General features: G+C 37.0%; 1 protein-coding gene across 5 annotated transcripts in view; it reads right to left on the bottom strand.

Moving 5' to 3' along the window:
• The window catches only part of Dhc62B (Dynein heavy chain at 62B), an 80,760-nt gene that overhangs the window by 25,950 nt on the left and 34,976 nt on the right, over window positions 1-19,834 (bottom strand). For all 5 annotated transcript variants that reach the window (XM_087354236.1, XM_087354237.1, XM_022074947.2 and 2 more), the window contains 19 exons: window positions 18,854-18,988; window positions 16,300-16,463; window positions 15,934-16,120; window positions 15,370-15,596; window positions 13,832-14,013; window positions 12,476-12,677; window positions 11,906-12,083; window positions 11,572-11,738; window positions 10,301-10,493; window positions 9,758-9,963; window positions 8,722-8,878; window positions 8,206-8,387; window positions 7,391-7,554; window positions 6,245-6,435; window positions 4,826-5,020; window positions 3,570-3,688; window positions 2,071-2,248; window positions 1,731-1,959; window positions 978-1,135 (listed from right to left, as the gene is read on the bottom strand). In XM_087354236.1, the coding sequence (XP_087210362.1) occupies window positions 978-1,135; window positions 1,731-1,959; window positions 2,071-2,248; window positions 3,570-3,688; window positions 4,826-5,020; window positions 6,245-6,435; window positions 7,391-7,554; window positions 8,206-8,387; window positions 8,722-8,878; window positions 9,758-9,963; window positions 10,301-10,493; window positions 11,572-11,738; window positions 11,906-12,083; window positions 12,476-12,677; window positions 13,832-14,013; window positions 15,370-15,596; window positions 15,934-16,120; window positions 16,300-16,463; window positions 18,854-18,988 (3,414 nt within the window). The remainder of the gene's footprint in view (window positions 1-977; window positions 1,136-1,730; window positions 1,960-2,070; window positions 2,249-3,569; window positions 3,689-4,825; window positions 5,021-6,244; window positions 6,436-7,390; window positions 7,555-8,205; window positions 8,388-8,721; window positions 8,879-9,757; window positions 9,964-10,300; window positions 10,494-11,571; window positions 11,739-11,905; window positions 12,084-12,475; window positions 12,678-13,831; window positions 14,014-15,369; window positions 15,597-15,933; window positions 16,121-16,299; window positions 16,464-18,853; window positions 18,989-19,834) is intronic.

Raw genomic sequence — 19,834 nt, 5'->3', positions numbered from 1 at the left:
TATAACAAAATAGTGGCATGTTATTACTGTTATTGTGTGTGATGTTATGTTAGATAGTAAATTGTATTTTCACTATCATGTTGATTTGCACAGTCTCAGGCCATAAGGACATTTCGGCTCAATCATGTTGATTTGCACAGTCTCAGGCCATAAGGACATTTCGGCTCAATCATGTTGATTTGCACAGTCTCAGGCCATAAGGACATTTCGGCTCAATCATTTTATTATTAATAATCTCTCTTCTTTAGACGGTTTAGTTGTTTCAAATATTACTTTAATTAAGTCAAAGCTAGAGTATGCCTCTGTTGTCTGGAATAATTTCACATCGATCGACTCCGATAAAATACAAAATATACAAACAAAATTTGACAGTTTGTGCTGTTATTTCACATCTTACATAATTATTATTTAATACTGAGCCACTTAAATTTTAAAACACTTTATTTCAGATTATGTCACCTGAGTGATTTATTTCTTGTTGAAGTTGGTATTCATGAAACTACAAGGCAAATAAGAGAATTTTCTGCTTTTAGTGTAGGCAGTGAATTAAGACATAGTCCTTAAGCTATGTGCACCGACGCTGCAAACACCATATAAACATTTTTAGACATTTTTGGCAAAAAAATATCAAAATAAAGAACTGAACTGAAAATACTTTAGCACTGTGGTGCAATTGTGTGTGTGTGTGGGGGGGGGGGGGGGGGGGGGGGGAATAAAATAATGACCTGTCTTCCATTGCTGGCCAGTGCATACAGCATTTACTTTCTGCTGCAGTGAGCAGTACTACTCTTTAGCTGCATATTCAGGTAACATTACTCTGAATCGCAGCCCTAATTTCTACAGCACACCAGCCCTGTCGATAAAGTAAACAAATCTATAAGGACCAAGAGCGCTGACTCCTCCTAATATCCAGGATTTACCAGACACATAGGTAAGAAGGTTTATGGAATTCCAGTTTCCATAGCAGATCATCTCACCATTCTACCTGTAACAGGATCATTAATTCTGTCTGGTTTCACGCCTTTCATTACACAAACTGCAGCCATCACCAACTTGATTGCATCTGGTGGATTTTTCATGGATTTCACCAATGTAATATCCGTGGGTTTCAATGTGTTCAGCGCAGCGACCGTATCTATAAGAATGTATAAGATTCACTTAGAATTATGTGTGTAGTAGTTTCTCATTTATTTATGTACATGTTCGTGTCTCATCAGCAGACCACAGGACAAAACCATTATATATAGATACTTAATAAATCCTTTAAAAATGTGACAAAGTTCAAATACTACATGCTTCTCAAGGACTCTGCTCCGCGGAGTGAATTGTGTTAGTTCGTTATGATTACTTAGTCACGTAATCATTTCCTTTCCACAAAAGTTTCAATGGAACATTAAAAACTTTCACACTTTGTTCTAAATCTTACAGAACCAGAATACAGTAAAGTACAGCGTAATGAGTGTAGCTGGTAATGAGAAGTCTATTTCTACGAGTATTTTACATACATTGCCAATGTGATAATATTGACAACAGAAATTTTTTATTGTAATGAGAATGCCATTTTGTTACAGTTTACATTAAGGGCATATCTGACTGCTTTCTACAGTCACATCTGCTAATGTGGCACAGTCACAATCTGATCATTTCCTCTATGTGATTTTGACAAAGCCATTGCACAGACGTATATTTCTGGTCATTTTCCATCGCCTATGTTTGATGTTGTATCTTACCTTCCAAAATAGGTACTGTTTGAGCTAAGTCAGCTTCACATTCATTCTTCAATTCCTGAGCTGCGGCAGCCTGCAGATTGGCAACTTTCTCATCTGCCCGAACTTGAGCAGAAGCGGTTGCGACTTTGACTGTCTCCTTTTCAATCTCTATCATCATATCCTGTGTCTTGTTAGCTGCCAGAACTAACTGCGGTTTCAAGTCTGAGAGCTGTCTCTGCATAGCTGTAACCTAAACCATCAACATCATTAATATCAAGAAAATTACATTCCAAACTTAATTTAAACTGTAAATAATGAAAACCACATTTCTGTACGAAGTCCCTAATATAATGAGTCTTACTTGTTCAGCTGCAAAGAGTAACCTATCCACTCCACCAACATATCTCAGTTTTGCATCCATTATCTCATCTTGTTTTGCATTGGTCAATTCCGTGTATGAACGGATCAGGTCAATGTATGCTGCTGAAGTTATATAAGTCTTTCTGCCTTCTTGCATGAAGAATGTATCAGACACGGACCTTGAAAACCAAGAAAAATAAACACAACGATAATACATTTGAATAAAATTTATTATTACATTTAAAACATATTTTCATGGACACACACTGTGGCAGTAACTACAAAATGACTACACATTAAACAAGGCAAAGACGGGAATGTTAAGTTTGGAAATAGCAGTAACACAAAAAAATCACAAGGATATGAAGAAATTTCTGTCGGTATAATTAAAGAAGCAGGACCAAGTGGGTATTAAGGAAAATTTAGACAGAAAACAGAACACCAAAGGAAGAATCATTGTCCCAGTTCACAAAAAGGAGACAGGAAAGTGAGAAATTACATTCTTGTGCCACATATTCAAAATTTACACAAAATACTAATAAACATAATGACACTATAGGTTCATTCAAATGTGCTGACCATGGTGATTCCTCTTTATATTGACAAGTTTGTTCACCATGAATTTGTCTCGCAGAGTAAAACTGTTATTCAGCACATCTATAAGAGTGTCTTACAGTTTCTACAGGAGGCTGTCAAGCTTAAACATCCAGGAAAATGGGGCACAGGTCACCGGCTGCTTCATCACGACACTGCCACTGCTGGTTCAGTTCCGCCCTTGTCCCATGCGATTTCCTCGTTCAACAAACCTAACCTTCTGACTCTCAACATTTAAAGTTTCATATCTAGTTTTCCCTTTCTGTTGTATACGTCATTCAAAACAATCAGTTCAAGTCGGAGGCCCTGTGAAACATTTTTTAACATGGAGGTTGTTTATGGTGGGGTGTCATTAGCCATCATCAAACCCTTAAGCTGGAGGACCATCCCTTTTCAGATGTCCAAAACTGCTTATTTAATTCATTTTAAACACCCCTCCAAACATGAAAGTCTTCTCCTCCATCCAGAGCCTGAGTACAAGCCTTACCATTGTGACAAGAGACGTATTTAATATAGTGACATAAAAATGTAAAGTTAAAAGTAATATAATTTTGCCTGTTGTTTAGTATGAATTCAAACCTTGGTTTCTCACATTAAAGGAAGAGTAGAGTTAGGACTGAAGAGAAATAAAGTGACAGAAGAATGGAGAAAAATGCACAATGAGAACTCCATAAACTGTACACTTCCCCATATATTACCAGAACGATCAAATCAAGGAGGATAAGATTGGTAGGTCATGCAGCAGGCATGGGGCAATGAGAAATGCATAAGAATTTTGGTTGGAAAGTCTGAACAAAAGCTTCTCAAGGAGGACTCCGTTGCATGGAGTTACAGTAACCACTAACCACAGCTGACACAATCACATGCACAGTTTTGTTTACAACACTGTATCTGAACTTCAGTTACCTCATGCTGACGTGCAAATATCTGCAGGCTATTACAGCTGCTTTCTTAACGTCATCACTGACATTGAGGTCAGTCATGTACCTCAGCGCAACCATCTCCAAAGCCTCTTCAGGCCAAGTCTGTAAATATAAAGAAGTATATGTAGAATTTTCCAGTACTAATAATTTGTAATAAAAATCATTGTATTTTTCTCATTTCCCTTACATGTCTATGTTAGGAAAACTAAATTATGACTTGAATATGCTACTTGTAAGTGACGAAAAAGCATATACAATTAACTGTATGTCTAATTTAGTTATTTCATTTATTTCAAGGAGACATTAAACAGTGTTTCTCAGTATTTCTTCTCTGTCAACACCCTTCCTCAGACGAACAGGATTTTGCAACTGTATGCAACACTCTTTTACCAAAAGACACAATGGTGCTGTGTAACACCTCAGAGGAGGATAGAAAAAAGAATAAAACAAAAGAAAACCACTGAAATCACGTGGGCAACGCTCCATGACATCCATTGTGATCAACCCCCTTGCTAGTTAAACCCACAAAATTATAAACACTGACCTAACATGTTAAGTGAATCATATTTTATAATACGTGGGGGGGGGGGGGGGGGGGGGAAAGTACTATATGAATGTGAGATCTGAGGTTATCATGGAATAAACTATAAATATGGCTGTTCTCTGGAATGACGCACCATGCAGTTACTCACTAAGTTTCAAAGGAGATTACTGTCTAAATCGTGAGGGTGGAGACAGTAAGATTTCCTGAAACGTCAGTCAAGACTGCACTATGCTAAATGAGTATGATTGTCTGAAATGTTGGCATCTACTAGCCAGTCCACATGGTGCTAGAACCCAAGAGATCATCAACACAGTCACCACCATAACCTCAAATCTCACATGTTCAACATTGTTAAACATTATTCGCAATTTATTTGTTAATAAAAAATAGCAACAGAACATAAAGGAAATAAAATAATTACAGTTTGCCTTTTAACAAATCAGATTCAACTGAAGCAACTACACCAACTAGACCATCAAAGTACTGAACAGAGATTGTTCCATGACACTAACCAAGACTAGTGGAGGGCAATGTTCTTCCTCCATATTTCTACTTAACTTCAAAATCTTACAACCCAGCCCTTCACATTACATGTTAGTCTGTTAAAGGACGTTTTGATATGATAACATTTAATATTTAACAGTATTTCTATGATTGTTAAAATGTTACTACCATAAAATTAAACTAGTACTTACCAAAAACCAATCAATGGTACAGCAGTTAATGAACGATGGATACAGCCGTAACCGACTGCGAAATGATGCACCGATAGGACTGAAGCACAACACGATGTGCAACTTTTGTTTGCAACGGCTGATAAAGAAAGAGAAAACTGCTAGTGCACTGATGTCCAAATTTCTGTCGCCTCCTTGAGCAGCTAGCCTCACAAGCTGAAAGAAAAGAAGTGCTATTTTCTAAATGCTGGGATTCACTGACAACTTTTATTACTATAAGACTGGAAAGGTGTAATCCATACTAGAATACACATACCAGTTCACTGCAAATTCTGAAGTCTGAGAAAAAAGAACAGACATGATCAACTACACATGCATTCACTTAATGCAGGTCGTTGAAAGCACACATCAACCGAAGATGTACTAACTTATCCTTACCTAACCTGATCAAACGAAACCCAACACAACTTAACATGATGCATATCGCCCCAACACGACACAAGACTCTGAACATAATGAAGTGAGCCTACAGATGACATACAATATGTAGAAGTAAAGAGTTTTCTGGATATTTTCCATCGTCTAATAAATAAAATCATAAAATCACACGACGTTTCGGAGATGGGACTCTCTCTATGTCTTCAGGTAGACCTACTCAGCTGGGCCCAATCGATAGATCTAATCCCTATCTCCAGACTTGGCAAAAGTGAAAGTCCCAGGTTATAAGCTGATCAGGTCAGCATATATCCGTGGGACGTGAAAGAGAAACATTCTCCATAAACATTATAATTCATATGTAGATGTTAGCGCATATGACAATTAAAATACTGACCAAAGTCCAGCAAACTAAGAAACCAAAGAATCACAATAAAGAGACTTTTAACAAAATTGCAAAATTATTGAAGAGCAAGTAATTTGATGATGGAAATGCCAAAAGGCTAGACAACGACTCACAAAGGTGAAAAAAAACTTCATAAAACATTAAGTTGAATAATGCTGCAACACTTTGACCTCTTCCGAGATGATACGTAGGTTCTGCCATGCCGCACATATTCCAAAAGAGCATTCATATTTCATTAAGCACAACATAAGTGGTTAGTGAAAACTGGTTTCTTCTTATCCAAGTTAATTACTGAGAATAACATCGATAAATAAGATAGATTAGATATCCCTCATCTCCTGACAATACAAATAAAACATTAAGAACTGGATAAATTTTCAGTTATCTTCTTTCCAAAGACATTTAGAGTGAAGCAGTTCAGGAATTTCCTGCAGTTTTCACCGTGTTCTCAAGCAATACAAGTCACAGACAACACACACAGCACAACTAGCAGACTACGCTCAAGGTACTGTGGAGACAACACTCACTCAACTCATCCTGTCACATCTCAGCATCTAAGCAACAAGCTCGCAGTGCAGCTGTACATTACGCCAACTTACTTCCAAAATCTCTTGCTGCTCCTCTACAGCATATAAATTTGGCACTTCACCAGAATTCAGCAGTGAATCTATGTCTTGCAAGAACACTTCTTCCTCGATCTGACCATCAGTGAACAAGAAAGTTGTTTCCTTCCCATGGCCACCAGCCAGCTTGAGTACTGTCTTCAGATCATCCCTCCACTCATTAACACCTGTAAGAACATGGAATGGATTGAAGTGGCTCAGGACTGGGTCCGTGAACAGGCTACTGACGAGAGGTACTATTTTTTCTGCAAACAAACTTTCCAAATTCCTCTTCTCTGCTTTCAGAACTCAGCAAGGAGGATCCAAATTAAGACTCGCTTGTATCTTTTCCCATCTAGTGTTCTAGGGTTAAGACATCAACCATAATTATGATAGTGGATGCACGCCAGAACTTTCAGTGTCGTGGTGAGCCACTGTACTGATGGTTTCCTTTCTGATCACAGCTCAAGTATGCTCTTGCGACACCATGTACACAATTAGTGTATAATGTAAATTAACAAACAAAAGTAAAAATCACCTTTTGACCATCAGTGGGCATAATAAATACAGGGTGGTTACAACTCAAAGAAAAATTATTTTTCATTAAAAATACAATGTAATTTATTGCTCAGTTCCCTCAAACTTTGGAAGTAGAAAAGCACTTCAGAGACATGCAAGGACAGTGAGATCTCTCAAAAACTGTCCTGGATTTCCTGTGGTTATCCGAGTTCTGAGAATGACATATAAAAAGCATTTTGCAACCATAGGCACCCAAATGTAGCAGACATACAAACTGTCGGGATCAGACGATGGTCAAAAGATTGACAGCAATGAAAAGCACACATAAATATGCATGCCCTAGCACAAATCTGAATATTAAATGTGAGACGTACATTACTCTGCACAGTAATGCTACTTACAGCACAACTTTATTTTAATAACGTATCGATATAAAATTCTACAGATAGACGCATGATGTTACTAATACAGGATTAACACGTTGTGGATATGTTCAATGTCCAAGTATTCATAATTTATACATCACTGTACTGTAAACTATCAGCAATAAAGATAATACAATTTCAGAAATTAAAAGACGGTATAACATTTATCGTAATATTTTTATTACAACTATATACATACAATAGTTTCTGGATACTTCTGGCTGGAAAAAAGTGTTTCCTTGAATAGCTGAAGCAAGTTTCGTAAGGGACTGCCGTCCTGAGCCACCAACTCCAACAAGCAGGCCAGAACCGCACGGCATGGTGAGAATGCGACAAATGCGGGAGAGGTGTTCCAGTGCATATCTGTAACACACACACACATGCAGATATCTACTGGGGACAGTGCAGAGCTGCACCGACTGATGATATGAAAACTACATTACGTAAGAATGATACAAACTTTAATGAAACATGAGAGAACATTTTGTATGTAGTGTTATGCTCAAAAAAACATTTTTTTTAAAAAAATGAGGTTGTTTGAGAGTTACATGAAAATATTTTGACCACCAAATGTGCTCTATGTCAGTAAAAATTTTGAGAAAAACTACCTGACTGCCAGACTCAATTTCCAGTTCGTTAGATCAAAAGATGAGAAGAATAACAGGCGTTATCTAAATATTAATTCTGGAACTAAGTTCTTAAGTTGTTTAATGTTAACGTGATATGGGGTTATATGGCACCAAATGAATTATGAAAATGTTCATGAATCATTAATTTCAGGAGGAAGCAGTCATAATATATCTCAAGGTAATACCGCCGCATCACTGCTCAAGAAGTAATATACGCGGCAGCTGCTTCCTGGATAAGATCTGATAGATGAACTATATCCTGAATCTGTACGAGACAGTGTAGTATCCTTGTGTGATGGTAAGTAGTACTCAGCTGGTATTTTAATTGGCAAGAAAAACCAAAGAAAAACTGACTTAAATTAATCAAAAAGCCTTTTACCACTACCTAAACAGAACAACATCCATTTTTTCCTTATGGGTTGAATTATATTCTACCATAGCTGCCTCTGCAACAGTTACGAAAGCTTCAAGGCTTGGTATTTCTTCATATTTATTCTTGTTGTCTTCTGTAGAATCCATATTCATGAAGTTTCCAAACATTAAAAATCTGAGTGACTCCTCAGTTACCTGAAGTACAAGAATCAACAGAAAAAATATTATGGTCTATGAATTTCCTGTGCCCTTACTTACACTGTTAACTGTTAGCAAAACAAACAACTATTATCGTTGAGATCTCTTTCCTTTCACTATACTCAACTTCATTTTACAGCAGGAGAAAAATGTAAGTCTGATCCTGTCAATGTACGCTGCTCAAACAGCAAACATTGCTGAACAAATCCACTGTCCTGTTCTGCATTCATAATGGAAAATGGCAGTAGTCTTTTTGACTTGGAAGGATTTCAACCCATACTCTACGCCTCAAATGAGAACGTTACTTACATGCATGCCGTAGCTAACTTACCACACCACTCTCCATGGGAAGTGTCTCTAATAATATATCAAAGTTATCCTTGAAGTTTTCTTGAACACAGTCACACAGTTTTCTATAAAACCATTGCCTATCTCTCTCATCTGTTAGGCGGTCATAGAACACTCGTAACACCTCATGGACCCAGAGTCTGTAAACGGAGAACAGGAGATATTACAACCGGCCCTCTGAAATTGCGTTAATGACGATGGATCAGAACAAGGGATGAAGGTGAAGATGGATGTCTTCTGGGTTGCAGTCTGGTAGAATTTTACAGATGTATAAGGGGTCCTTGCCAGATTGTGCTAGAGTCCAGACGACAGCCGGGTTCATACTCACCGAGGTGAGAATCTCAAATTGAACAAAGGAACAAATGTCATAACAGTGTTGACTCCTACGATAAAAATCTGAAAGTGTATAAACACTCAGAGAGGTAAGTGTTTTAAGAGTATCTCGTATGTTGATTAGTGTGCTAAAGACTGTGATAATAATGAAAATTACAGGACAATGACAGTGTGTTTCTTAAACCCACTGTTTCTGAGATGAGGTACTGACTGTGACTGAAAGCACTCTTGAGTTTGAGCCGTTGCTACCAAATATTGCGTTGGGGGCGTAGTAAAACAATGTATGTGGAGGACTATGTAAACTAGTGCACGATAGTGTACGTAGCGACACATCCGGGAGTGAACGTAGTTTTGATAAGTTACATATATGTGAAAATTTTATCAAGTTGCCAACAAAGCAACAACTGTGATGATGATGACAACAGAGGCTTGTCAGAGTTCATGACACATGGGTCATTTTCAGCCGAAGACAGATGCAAGTACGTTGTGACACAGTTTGTACTGGTTCATTTTGTATGTGTGCGCACACACGTGTATTTATGCATACTGGTGTATACGTGTGCGTGCGTGTCTTATATTGGACACCTTATAGAGAAATTCTAAAATGTATAATTTATTTTTCTGAAGAGCATGACAAAAGTACAGATAAAGTTATCAGTGATTCAAAATAATGTTGGAAAACTTACTTGACAAACACTTTCTTGCTGTCAGCACTTTCCTTCCTAAGAAGAGCACATCCTTGTATCACTCTGGAAAAGTCTCTCAAGTTGAAGAGATAGTGGGACTTTGCTGGAGTCGGGAGCAGACTATGAATTGCCGCTTTGTACATATCCAGTGTGGCATTTACCATGCATGATACGGAAGATGCAACATCTGTTGTAAATCCATTTCTCTGTAAGAAGAGTTAAAGCGAGTAAGTGATCACTCAGTCACATGCAGGCTGCTATAACTCTGCCACTTAATTTACTTTGCAGTGTAAGTTGAAATTATTTACAGATGGATTCTAGTTTGCCAGGGCTGCATTTCTGGAAATAACTGTGTTACCTCACATTTCCCTAACACACACTTTAATAGTATCCTCCCTCTCCTTCTTGGTCTTCAAAGTGGTTATTTTCCAAGGGATTTCCACACCAAAATTCTGTGTATACTCCTTGTCTACCCATCCTATTTACATGTTCTATCACTTATTTTAATTAAAATATTTCATACATTTCACTGAAGTGACATACTCTGAGACCAGTGCTGAGAACATTCGTAAATATTTTAGTCATGCTCTCTGCTGTGAATTCGTTGATGGCGTAAATACTGAAGTGACGCAAGAAACGCTGGCAAACATCTTGCCGACTGCCGCCGGGAAGTCCCATTGCAGCCAGCACCATTAGATCATACAGGTGCACCTTACTTGCATCTTTTAAGTCATACCTACAAGAAAATATGTATTTATTTATCTTTAGTAAATATAATAACTATAATAACATGCTTTGAGTTTCACTGTTTTCCGAATGCGGTGTGATGAAATTGAATCCTAGTTCATATGGATCAGTTTGGGGTTATTCATGCACCTCCTACATGGACTTTGTGGATACATAAAAAGAATATCCTATGACTACATTTCTAAAGGGGGTAAAATTGTTCTCATACCCAGTGTGATGATACATGTAACATGTTAAACACCTACATCCACTGGAGACTCAGGCAGTTTGCTCCTGGAAATGGCCAAATTTTACACAGTGCAAGAGGAGAAAAATTACAAAATGATCCCTTACTAGAGGTCATAGACCTTCAGCAACAAAACCTATATAATAACAGCAATCAAATACTGTGCGTACAAACCGCAGTTCTTAAAGAACTGCGACCCATCATGCTTAGAGTTCTAGTGGACTGCTCTACTCATTCTTGGAATGTTTTATCGCGTGCTGTGTGATAGCCAGTCTGCATTTCATTCTGTTGATGGAAAGATACACTCGATCAACGACTGTCTCTTTCTTGGTCACATACACTAGTGAACAGTGTCATTCAAGGAGTCATACAGGAAATTTCAAAACCAGTACGGGATAGACTAACGCCACCATAATGTTGTATTCATAAACTAATGAGAGAGATGACAAACTTTGCGGATTGACATGCAAGAGGCAAGAAGGTGTCTGATAATATAGTACAGGGCACAAAGGATAGACAGAATTTGATGTGCAACATCTTGGTAAAATTACTTGGCAGTCTGACACTTATCAGTCATCTGGTTTACAAATGTACTGAAAAACAGCGAGGTAAACCTTCATTCATAACATTGTCAAAGAAAATACATCCAATAATTCTGACTTAACCTTCCAAATCACTGTCTAGTCTTTCCCAAAAGCTGTCAAGAAAGCAAAACAGTACCCTTCTGTGTGTTGGTGGCGCAAGAGTTGCTTCCAGTGGATGAGGAAAGACTTGTGTGGTTACAGCATTTAACGGTGCAACACCCTGGGATTCTGGATGCAAAACCACTGCACATACTTACCAGTGGCCATGATCAAAGAACTGTCTAAGCAGCTCAACCGCCGGCTGTGCTCCATATTTATCCTTTACCGGCATGTTCAGGTCGTCCACAAATATAACACATTTAGTGTTCACTGGGGGTCCATACAAACCTTTCCTGCGTTTATGTAACTTCGAGAGGACAAGCTCCTAAAAATACAAGCAGTAATTACGCAAAGTACTGGAAAGACTAAAAAAAATGGCTCTGTAAAGCAATGGTTCACTTCACTACGAAAACTCTCTGTACACTGACTTTTAAAGAAACAAGAAGATGTGGAACTGGAGCATTCTTAGTGAAATTAATAATAACTCCACACCTGTGTTTGATTTGCCGTAGTGTGTGCAGTAAATGTGATAAGTGCTGGAATGTATTTTTGCTCTGGTAACTGATGCATCAACATGTTCTGCACACAGAAACTCTTCCCTGTCCCTGTGTTACCAACCATCAGCATAGAATGATTATGACGAATGTGCAGTTCCATCAGATACTGATATCTAAAGAGAAAAGGAAAAAAGAACAATAAATTCTCTAACATTTAGTGATTTCTTAGTAAGAAAGATAAAATAGTTCAAAAGTTTTACAGAACTCTAGTGCCACAGCCACCTGGACCATATGAAAACAAGTACACATGTAATTCATGGCTAATAAATGCAAAACGCTGTCTGTTCATACATACATTCACTTCTCACAGCTCTAGGGTACTTCCTTGTACAAAGAAGTAATGCCCGAGTCAGGCAGTAGATAATTTAATAACATACAAGGGCAAGCTGTAATGTAGTATCTCAGATTTCTTAAAGAAGCAAACCCACAAAGCAGTACAAAGTTCAATTAAATTTTCCCAGACACATTTAGTTTATAAAGTATCCCACACAGTGCTCAAATTCACCTCATTGATTCAACAGTTGGAATTAGCATCTGATAGATGTTAATTTTCTCCACAGCAGTCACAGTCTTCAGTATTTCTGGCCAATACTTCCAGCTTCCTTTCTGTTTAAAATTATACGTGTAATCATAAAGGGTGCCCTCCCCAGGTATTGAAATATCCACCTTCTCAAGACTTTCTGGAATAGGGTAGTCTGGATTAAGACCTGAAAATATTTTTAACAATATATATTATATGGGGGTCCTTCAATATGTGAAGAGTTAAACAGATAATCAGACACTGCACACCGCATATCAGTAAGACTTTGTCTACAGCGCAACATAACCTGACACGTTCTACTGCCCCAAAAGCAGCCTTAAACTGGTTGAATGAAATTGTCTTCACTGCTCACATATTTCTGTTCCGACTCTGTCATGGTGTCCAAATGTCCTGTCACGCGGCATGGGAAAATATCTTGGGCTGTGTGAAGGATGTGCTGACATTTCCCAGCCAAGCTGTGTAATCCCTCCCATCACCAACACTTCAGATCACATCTTCAAACATGCACTTCACCATATTAAAAGTAACTCAAATTATCACTAAATACATGCATTTAACCCATGGTAACACTGAATTTCATCTAAACTATGTAAATCACTCCATGGAGTACAGTCCTTATTGAGAAGTTGAAAGTCACTCATCTAATGAAGCTATCTGATCTAACATAATCTAATCAAAATATACTTCACCATCTCATCTTCCTTGATTTGATCGTCATAATAATATATTTAAAATTATTCACTATCTGGACTTTTTCAATTGCCCATGTTTAAAAGACGAAGAACCACGACGTTCCGTCTTCAGGAAAGAGGTACCTACTCAGTTGGGTCAATTAGATAGAGCTAGTTTCCAAAACGTCACGATTTCTTCGTCTTTTAAACAAGGACGATGGAAAAAAGTCCAGATAGTGAATAATTTTAAGTGTAATCCACCATCGTCAGAACCCTTCAGAATTGAATAATAATATATTACGAGAAGTACCACTATGAAGCTCTTCATTATGTAATTTCCCTCTTTTATGTTCAATATTTACTTCACGTTACAAATGACATTTTACTTGCTGTTCTGACAGGTTCTTCTGCAGTATCTTGTGGTATCCATATGAAATCCTTGAATCAGACATATATCCATTTTTGTAACACACATTTTCATAAAAAATGATATGGATGGTATTTGGATAAATGGGATATTATTTTAATAGATTATGAACTACAGGATCAATGTTTTCATCTCAATGTGGAAAAGAAACTGTGTCCCAAGTTTGAAAAAATCACAATGAAGAAACTGACACATTCCATGTGACAAAACATTCCCACTCACCTTTCCATAAAGTCTTATAGAATTCATCATACTGAATCTGACTGTCAGTATCCAGGTTCCCTCCAATGCCCCATACACCAGCAAATACAAACGCTGCTTGAATCCAGATGCGAAGATATTTTTTATCTTCATTTGCACGTACGGCTTCTTCCAGCAACATTTTCACTAATATCATAGTAGACCTGTAATAGTTAAAACATACAAAATAAGTGTACATATGAAATTAAATTTTATAAGAATTTCTACAATGAATTATGTTTACCTTTCAGGTATTAAATTAAACAATATACTTAAGCAATGTTTCTAGTTCACATGACCTTGCTGAGAAGTCACTATGATATTAAAATTTAAGCTCATTATTGCAAGCAAGGATGCGTAAAAAACCAAAAAGAAACGAAAAGAAAAATGTAGAGAGACCAAGAAATCGAATACGGAAACATAAATTTAATTAGTGTAGTATGACCCATCAAAGTTAACAGACAGCATTTACTGCAGAATTAGTTTTGCAAACTGTACTGAATGTAAAACATTTATAACATTTATTTGAAGTCTAAATTAAAATACAAAAACACCTTCATGGCATCTGCCACACAATACCAACACTAAACCAACCGCCTGACATCAGACTGCTGCAAAACGCAGACTCTGCCAGACCACACCATGGCCTTGTTTGCATTTGTTGCTACCAAAGTCACCACCATCAGAACTGAAATTCACTTTTTCTGCATTGCACAAATGGTATACTTGTACAGTTAAGTGTGACGGACACAGGCTATTATATTAGGGACACATTAAACATTTCAACTACAGAAATAACTGTAGTAGTGATGTGTCTACGTGTTAAAATGTAATGACATTACAATTACTGGCTACCATAGGTTACAGGAGATTAACCCTGGAACCAGAACACATCTTGTCTCAAGGTCATTGCTCACTTGCCATATAACAGGCATTGTACTGTCCTTAAATGAGATTATAAAGGTGTATTTTTGGAGTTCACTGAAACTTCAGACACATTCTCACCGCCACATCACAAATGGTGACGTCAGCAGGTCGTTCAACAAAAATTTCGGCTGAAAGAAATTGCAATCTCATGTCTCTCTTACCCAGAAGGAATAACAAATACAACAATGGTATCAAGATAAGTGTTGTGATTTGACGACATTGCTGTGAACTCAATTCCAATTTTTGCAACAGTGTTTTCGAATTACATTAGGTAATAATGTGGGTTGCCTAGTTCCTAGGAGAACCATGACAGACAAAAGGCATGAATGGGCCCATAAGGTTCTTTGCTCATACTACAGTGTGAAGAAGAACCAAATGAACTGGCCACTTCCGAGATACAGACTTCTTTTTACAGAAGATATATCTGTACTAAACTCCAGGAAACCGAGTTATTTCTTCTAGCTAGTCACTGTTTAAATCTCGCGCATGATCTCAATTTGTGGCAATTATATTTTGAAGGCAGAAGGCAGACATGGCAATAGAAAAAAATATAAGATCTCAAATCAGTATCTGGTCAATAATTAGTATCTTACACCACTAGATTTGTAACTCCACCAGTAATCAATTGGACTCCATGTTTCTTTACAAACAGCAGACAAGGTGGAACAAGCCAGTCAAGGAAGGCTTCCATAAATTGTTCATTTCCTTTTACCCATTCAAGATTTCCTTGCTGAATCCAGGAGAGAGCCAACGGCTTCCAGCCTAAAGCTGATGGCTCCATGTAGATCATACCACAACGCGAAACGGTTGCTGGTGACGCCTAGTGAACATACAAAAACTAAACCATAAACTGATCAGTCAACAACCTAGTAAACTAAAGGATTTTAATTTCAAAAACCTTTTATTTAAACATGCTTTACATCTAAAACTCTATTTTAACATAATTAACTATTAACTAATGATACTTCCAGTAAGAGCACATAACAAAGTGTACCAAACATAATGAAGCAGAGATAAGCACAACCGTGAATAATCTTGCCAATGCTGGTTCTCTGTGGTGTGATGCCAAGTCTTATAGGCGGTTACCATGTTCTGGAGGAACACTGCACCTATTGAACTAAAAATTGTGGGGTAAAAATGACGAGACTGAGTCTTACATGAGACAGATCCATTACTTCGAATATCATTGACATTTGCACAGTTTGTACAATAACTTCTCCACAATTAAGGCAAAGCTTCTTGTTGTCATCCAAGACTGTGTTCATGTTTTCTACCCAAACCGGATCCACAGGCCCATCAAAGATCAACCACTTTCTGTCAGGAGATTCATCAGTTGAATATTTCCTGAAATTTGCAACAGAAATGTATTTACTGGTACACAAAAATTAAAAATTAAAATATCTATTGTACAAGAAAAATTGAGATTATAGAAATCCATGAAACTGCCTTTAAATAAGGAATCAATATTGTAATATAATGCAAAACAGCAGCATCAGGGAAATTAGTAAAAGCACAAGCAATACCTGAATGTTGTAGCAACAATTCCATCAGTCCATTCATTTGATAATGGGTCGAACCACCCATATAACTGGCTGACTGTAACAGCTCTGGGGTTAATGAATCTGATCTTAACTTTGTTTTCATTATGTCCTTGCTCTTCCATGACACGCAAGGTGTCCGCCAAAACCTGAAAGTACAAATATATGACAAAAATTGCTTCGAAGAAAAATTATGAACAAGATTCTTTCAACGTCTGCTACTTACAAGCAGATTGTAGTTTGTTCATAAGCCTTCTGTTTAGAAAGCGATTTCCCATAGACAAAATCTTGTGGGTTCCAAGACAGAATGCAAGAGACTTATTTAAGCCATAATTAAGTTGAAATACAATGTATTTGGAATGAATAAAATTTGAAAGCAATACTGTTTAATATCATTAAAGAAGCAAAACAATTTGAAGAGGGATTCAATTGTTTATTATTTGCTTAAAAGGTGGCACTGTCTTTTCTTGCTACGAAAGGAGAAACAGGATTAACTGCAAGAGGGAAGCAATGAAATGGTGGGAGACTTCTCTGCTGTTAAAGAGAGGAATGACCAATTCATAAGAACATATTATTAAAATATTAAGCAAGATAATAAATTAATTTTTATGTATTGATGTTCATAAGTCAAGAAATCAGTATCTTCCTCTATTGGATTAATTAGTTTACATAAAAGCAGGTTACCCAGGCTTCAAATTTGTAAATTTCCCTTCAAATACAAGCTGAATTCTGTATATTTTAAGGAGTACAGCAAAGTTTCGCTCTTAAAAAAAAGTCATATTTTATGCAAATTGTTATATAACAGTAGGACAGTGAGAAAAACAAAATTACATTATGTTTTTGTTTGAAATGTCATTTCTGTAAAAACAATATCCCAAAATTTTGACATACTTCAAAATATTTAGATGCCATAAATTTATTTTTTCATTACGTGTCTCTTATGATACTGTCAGAGCGTGTAAGAGCACATGCACGTGTGCATAAGTACACACTCTGCAGCTTTGCAACTCCTACGTCAACTCATTGCAACAACTGGCAATGCCTCGCCAGCCAACAGCTTGCTGGTTGAATGAGCAACCAGCAGTGGTTGTCAGCATGGATAGCCTAGCTCTCACAATTCCACTTATTTTGGTACTGACACTGTTCATGACCAAGATAAGATTAAAGAAGATAATTAAATAATGGTGCACAGCAAATATTCTTGAAGAGCGCAACAGCATGACCTTATGAAAAGCAAATTAAGGAGGTGGGAAAACTTCACCCTAAACTATCGTTATTTATACTATATACAATTAAGAATTATGCAGTGCATGAACTAGTATTGAACTCTCTTTTCTCTCCTACAGATTGAGATAAATCAGTAAGAAAGCATCCTGCTCCTAGACATGATTAATTCATTTCTGCTTACATTCCCTGAACTGTTAAGAAATTGTGCATTAGAACTGGATGACAATTAATACACGCAGTCACAGCGCTTATCAGACAGAAGTATAAACATCACGGCCGAGACAACCATCTTCCAGCTTTACTGGTATCTCGTTATGACCCACACGTGACCAAGTACATACAGTGTCCTCTAGCCTGGGTCTTTCACATGTATTTTGTGTATAATTTTATGCAAAAAAATGTGATAATATTGAGATCCTATCACTAATGTGCACTTCATACTATAATGTCATTAAGTAAACTCACAAATAAGTTAAAAGAGGATTTGTTTAGTGTTACAGAAAATGTGTAAAATATCCTAACCAGGTGAAAAATATGACTGACTTCAGGTTAATGATTGAAGCCATAAACTGAAAATGGAACTCGGAATGTAAACATCTCTGAAAAATTTAATATACTGAAATGTGAAAACTAATAAGGCCTGCTCTGAAAACAGGCAACTAACTATCTAACTAAATGGAGCAGAGTCCTTCTTAAACTAATATTCACACAGCTAGTCATGAAAGTCTTTATCTTACATGGAATGCGAAGCTTCATTACTGTATTCAGAGGAGACTACCACTGGTCCTTACACACAGCCAGATGAATCTAGACCAAAATGTCCCACCTACTTCTACAAGATCCACTTTAATATCATTGTCTCATCTATACCTAGGACTTGAAAGATGATTCTTTATTTCAGGCCTCCCAACCAAAATGTTATACTTATTTCTCATCTCTCCCTCGCATGCTACGTTCCCTCCCCATATCACCCTAATAATAACCGGTGAACAGCACAAATTATAGATTATTCAGACTTCTCCACGCTCGTCACCTCAACCATTGAAATATTCTCATCAGAAACCTACAATTACCATCAGCCTGTGTTCTTTCCTTGATGTGAGAAATCAAATTTCCCATACAAAAATGCATAATCATGTGCTCTTTCAGTGCCACTCTTGTCCCATCTGACTACCTATACTCCTAATAAATTTAACTTACATATTACTATTTCCCTTGCTACTGTTTTGAATGACCTGGCCTATAGAAAGGGGATATGACTGGAAAAATAAAATTCAATTCCTTTAACATGATAATCGCATTACAATCTTACCTTCAGTGCACAGGTCTTTCCTCCAAATGGTTCCCCTACCAACATAAATCCATGACGTATGGTCATCATCTCGTAGGTTTGGACAACTTTCTGCAGAAATGCATCAACAGGTTGTAAAACCTTTGACTTGCAAACCTATGACAGAATTAATCAGAAGCATGAAGTTCTCGTTCAAGACCTGCCCTGAATTGAAGTGCTGGTCACTTTTCTACTTTATGAATCATAACAACAACCAGCACAGTCTATTCTGTTATATGTATGTTCTTATAGAACACAGCATGCATAATAATCACATAATAAAACAACTGATTCAACAGGAATAAACAATGTAGCACTTCTCCCTATGCTGCATCTCTGTAGTTCTATGTGCCCTGTTGCCATGTACTCAATAAAGGTATATTCAAAATGGACACGTGTTATGAAAACAGTCTTTCACGATACTTCCATCACTTTGTATCAAAACTTTGTAATGAATCAGATGTTATAAATGATCTGACTGCACTGTAGAAAATTTTGTACGCATGAATATTTGCTTGCAAGAATGTTTGAAGTGAAGTCAAAATGTTAGATACTGTGTTTTTGTGAGCTGTGCTATTAGTTCTCAGCCTAAAAAGCATATAAAACTTTGCCCTCATGAAAGAAAGTACAGAAGGCACATTCAATGAACTCAATACATGGTGGAGGTTGCGCTTCCCTGCGATTCTGAGCAACAAAGAGAAAAGATGCTAACCTAACCTAACCTAACCAACTCTTCAAATGTTGTTAATACTATCCAAAATAATTACATAAATTTTATTATTTTTCTACTCATATTTGATAATGTTAATGATCTATTTTAATTTCATGTTGTTAAGTAAAGTACTTTATTTTCTAAAAGTAAAACAAAAGGAAAGAATGTTTTCTGCAATTTTACATCAAAAAAAAGATCCTGAAAAAACATGTTACATCACCTGATTTTATTCTCAATACTGAAATTTAGCC

The sequence above is a fragment of the Zootermopsis nevadensis genome, unplaced genomic scaffold (genome assembly GCF_977971745.1).
Source record: "Zootermopsis nevadensis isolate Lab colony 2312 unplaced genomic scaffold, Znev_1.0 Znev_ptg000023l, whole genome shotgun sequence".
Lineage (NCBI taxonomy): Eukaryota > Metazoa > Arthropoda > Insecta > Blattodea > Termopsidae > Zootermopsis > Zootermopsis nevadensis.
This window is presented reverse-complemented; position numbering and strand designations above follow the sequence as displayed.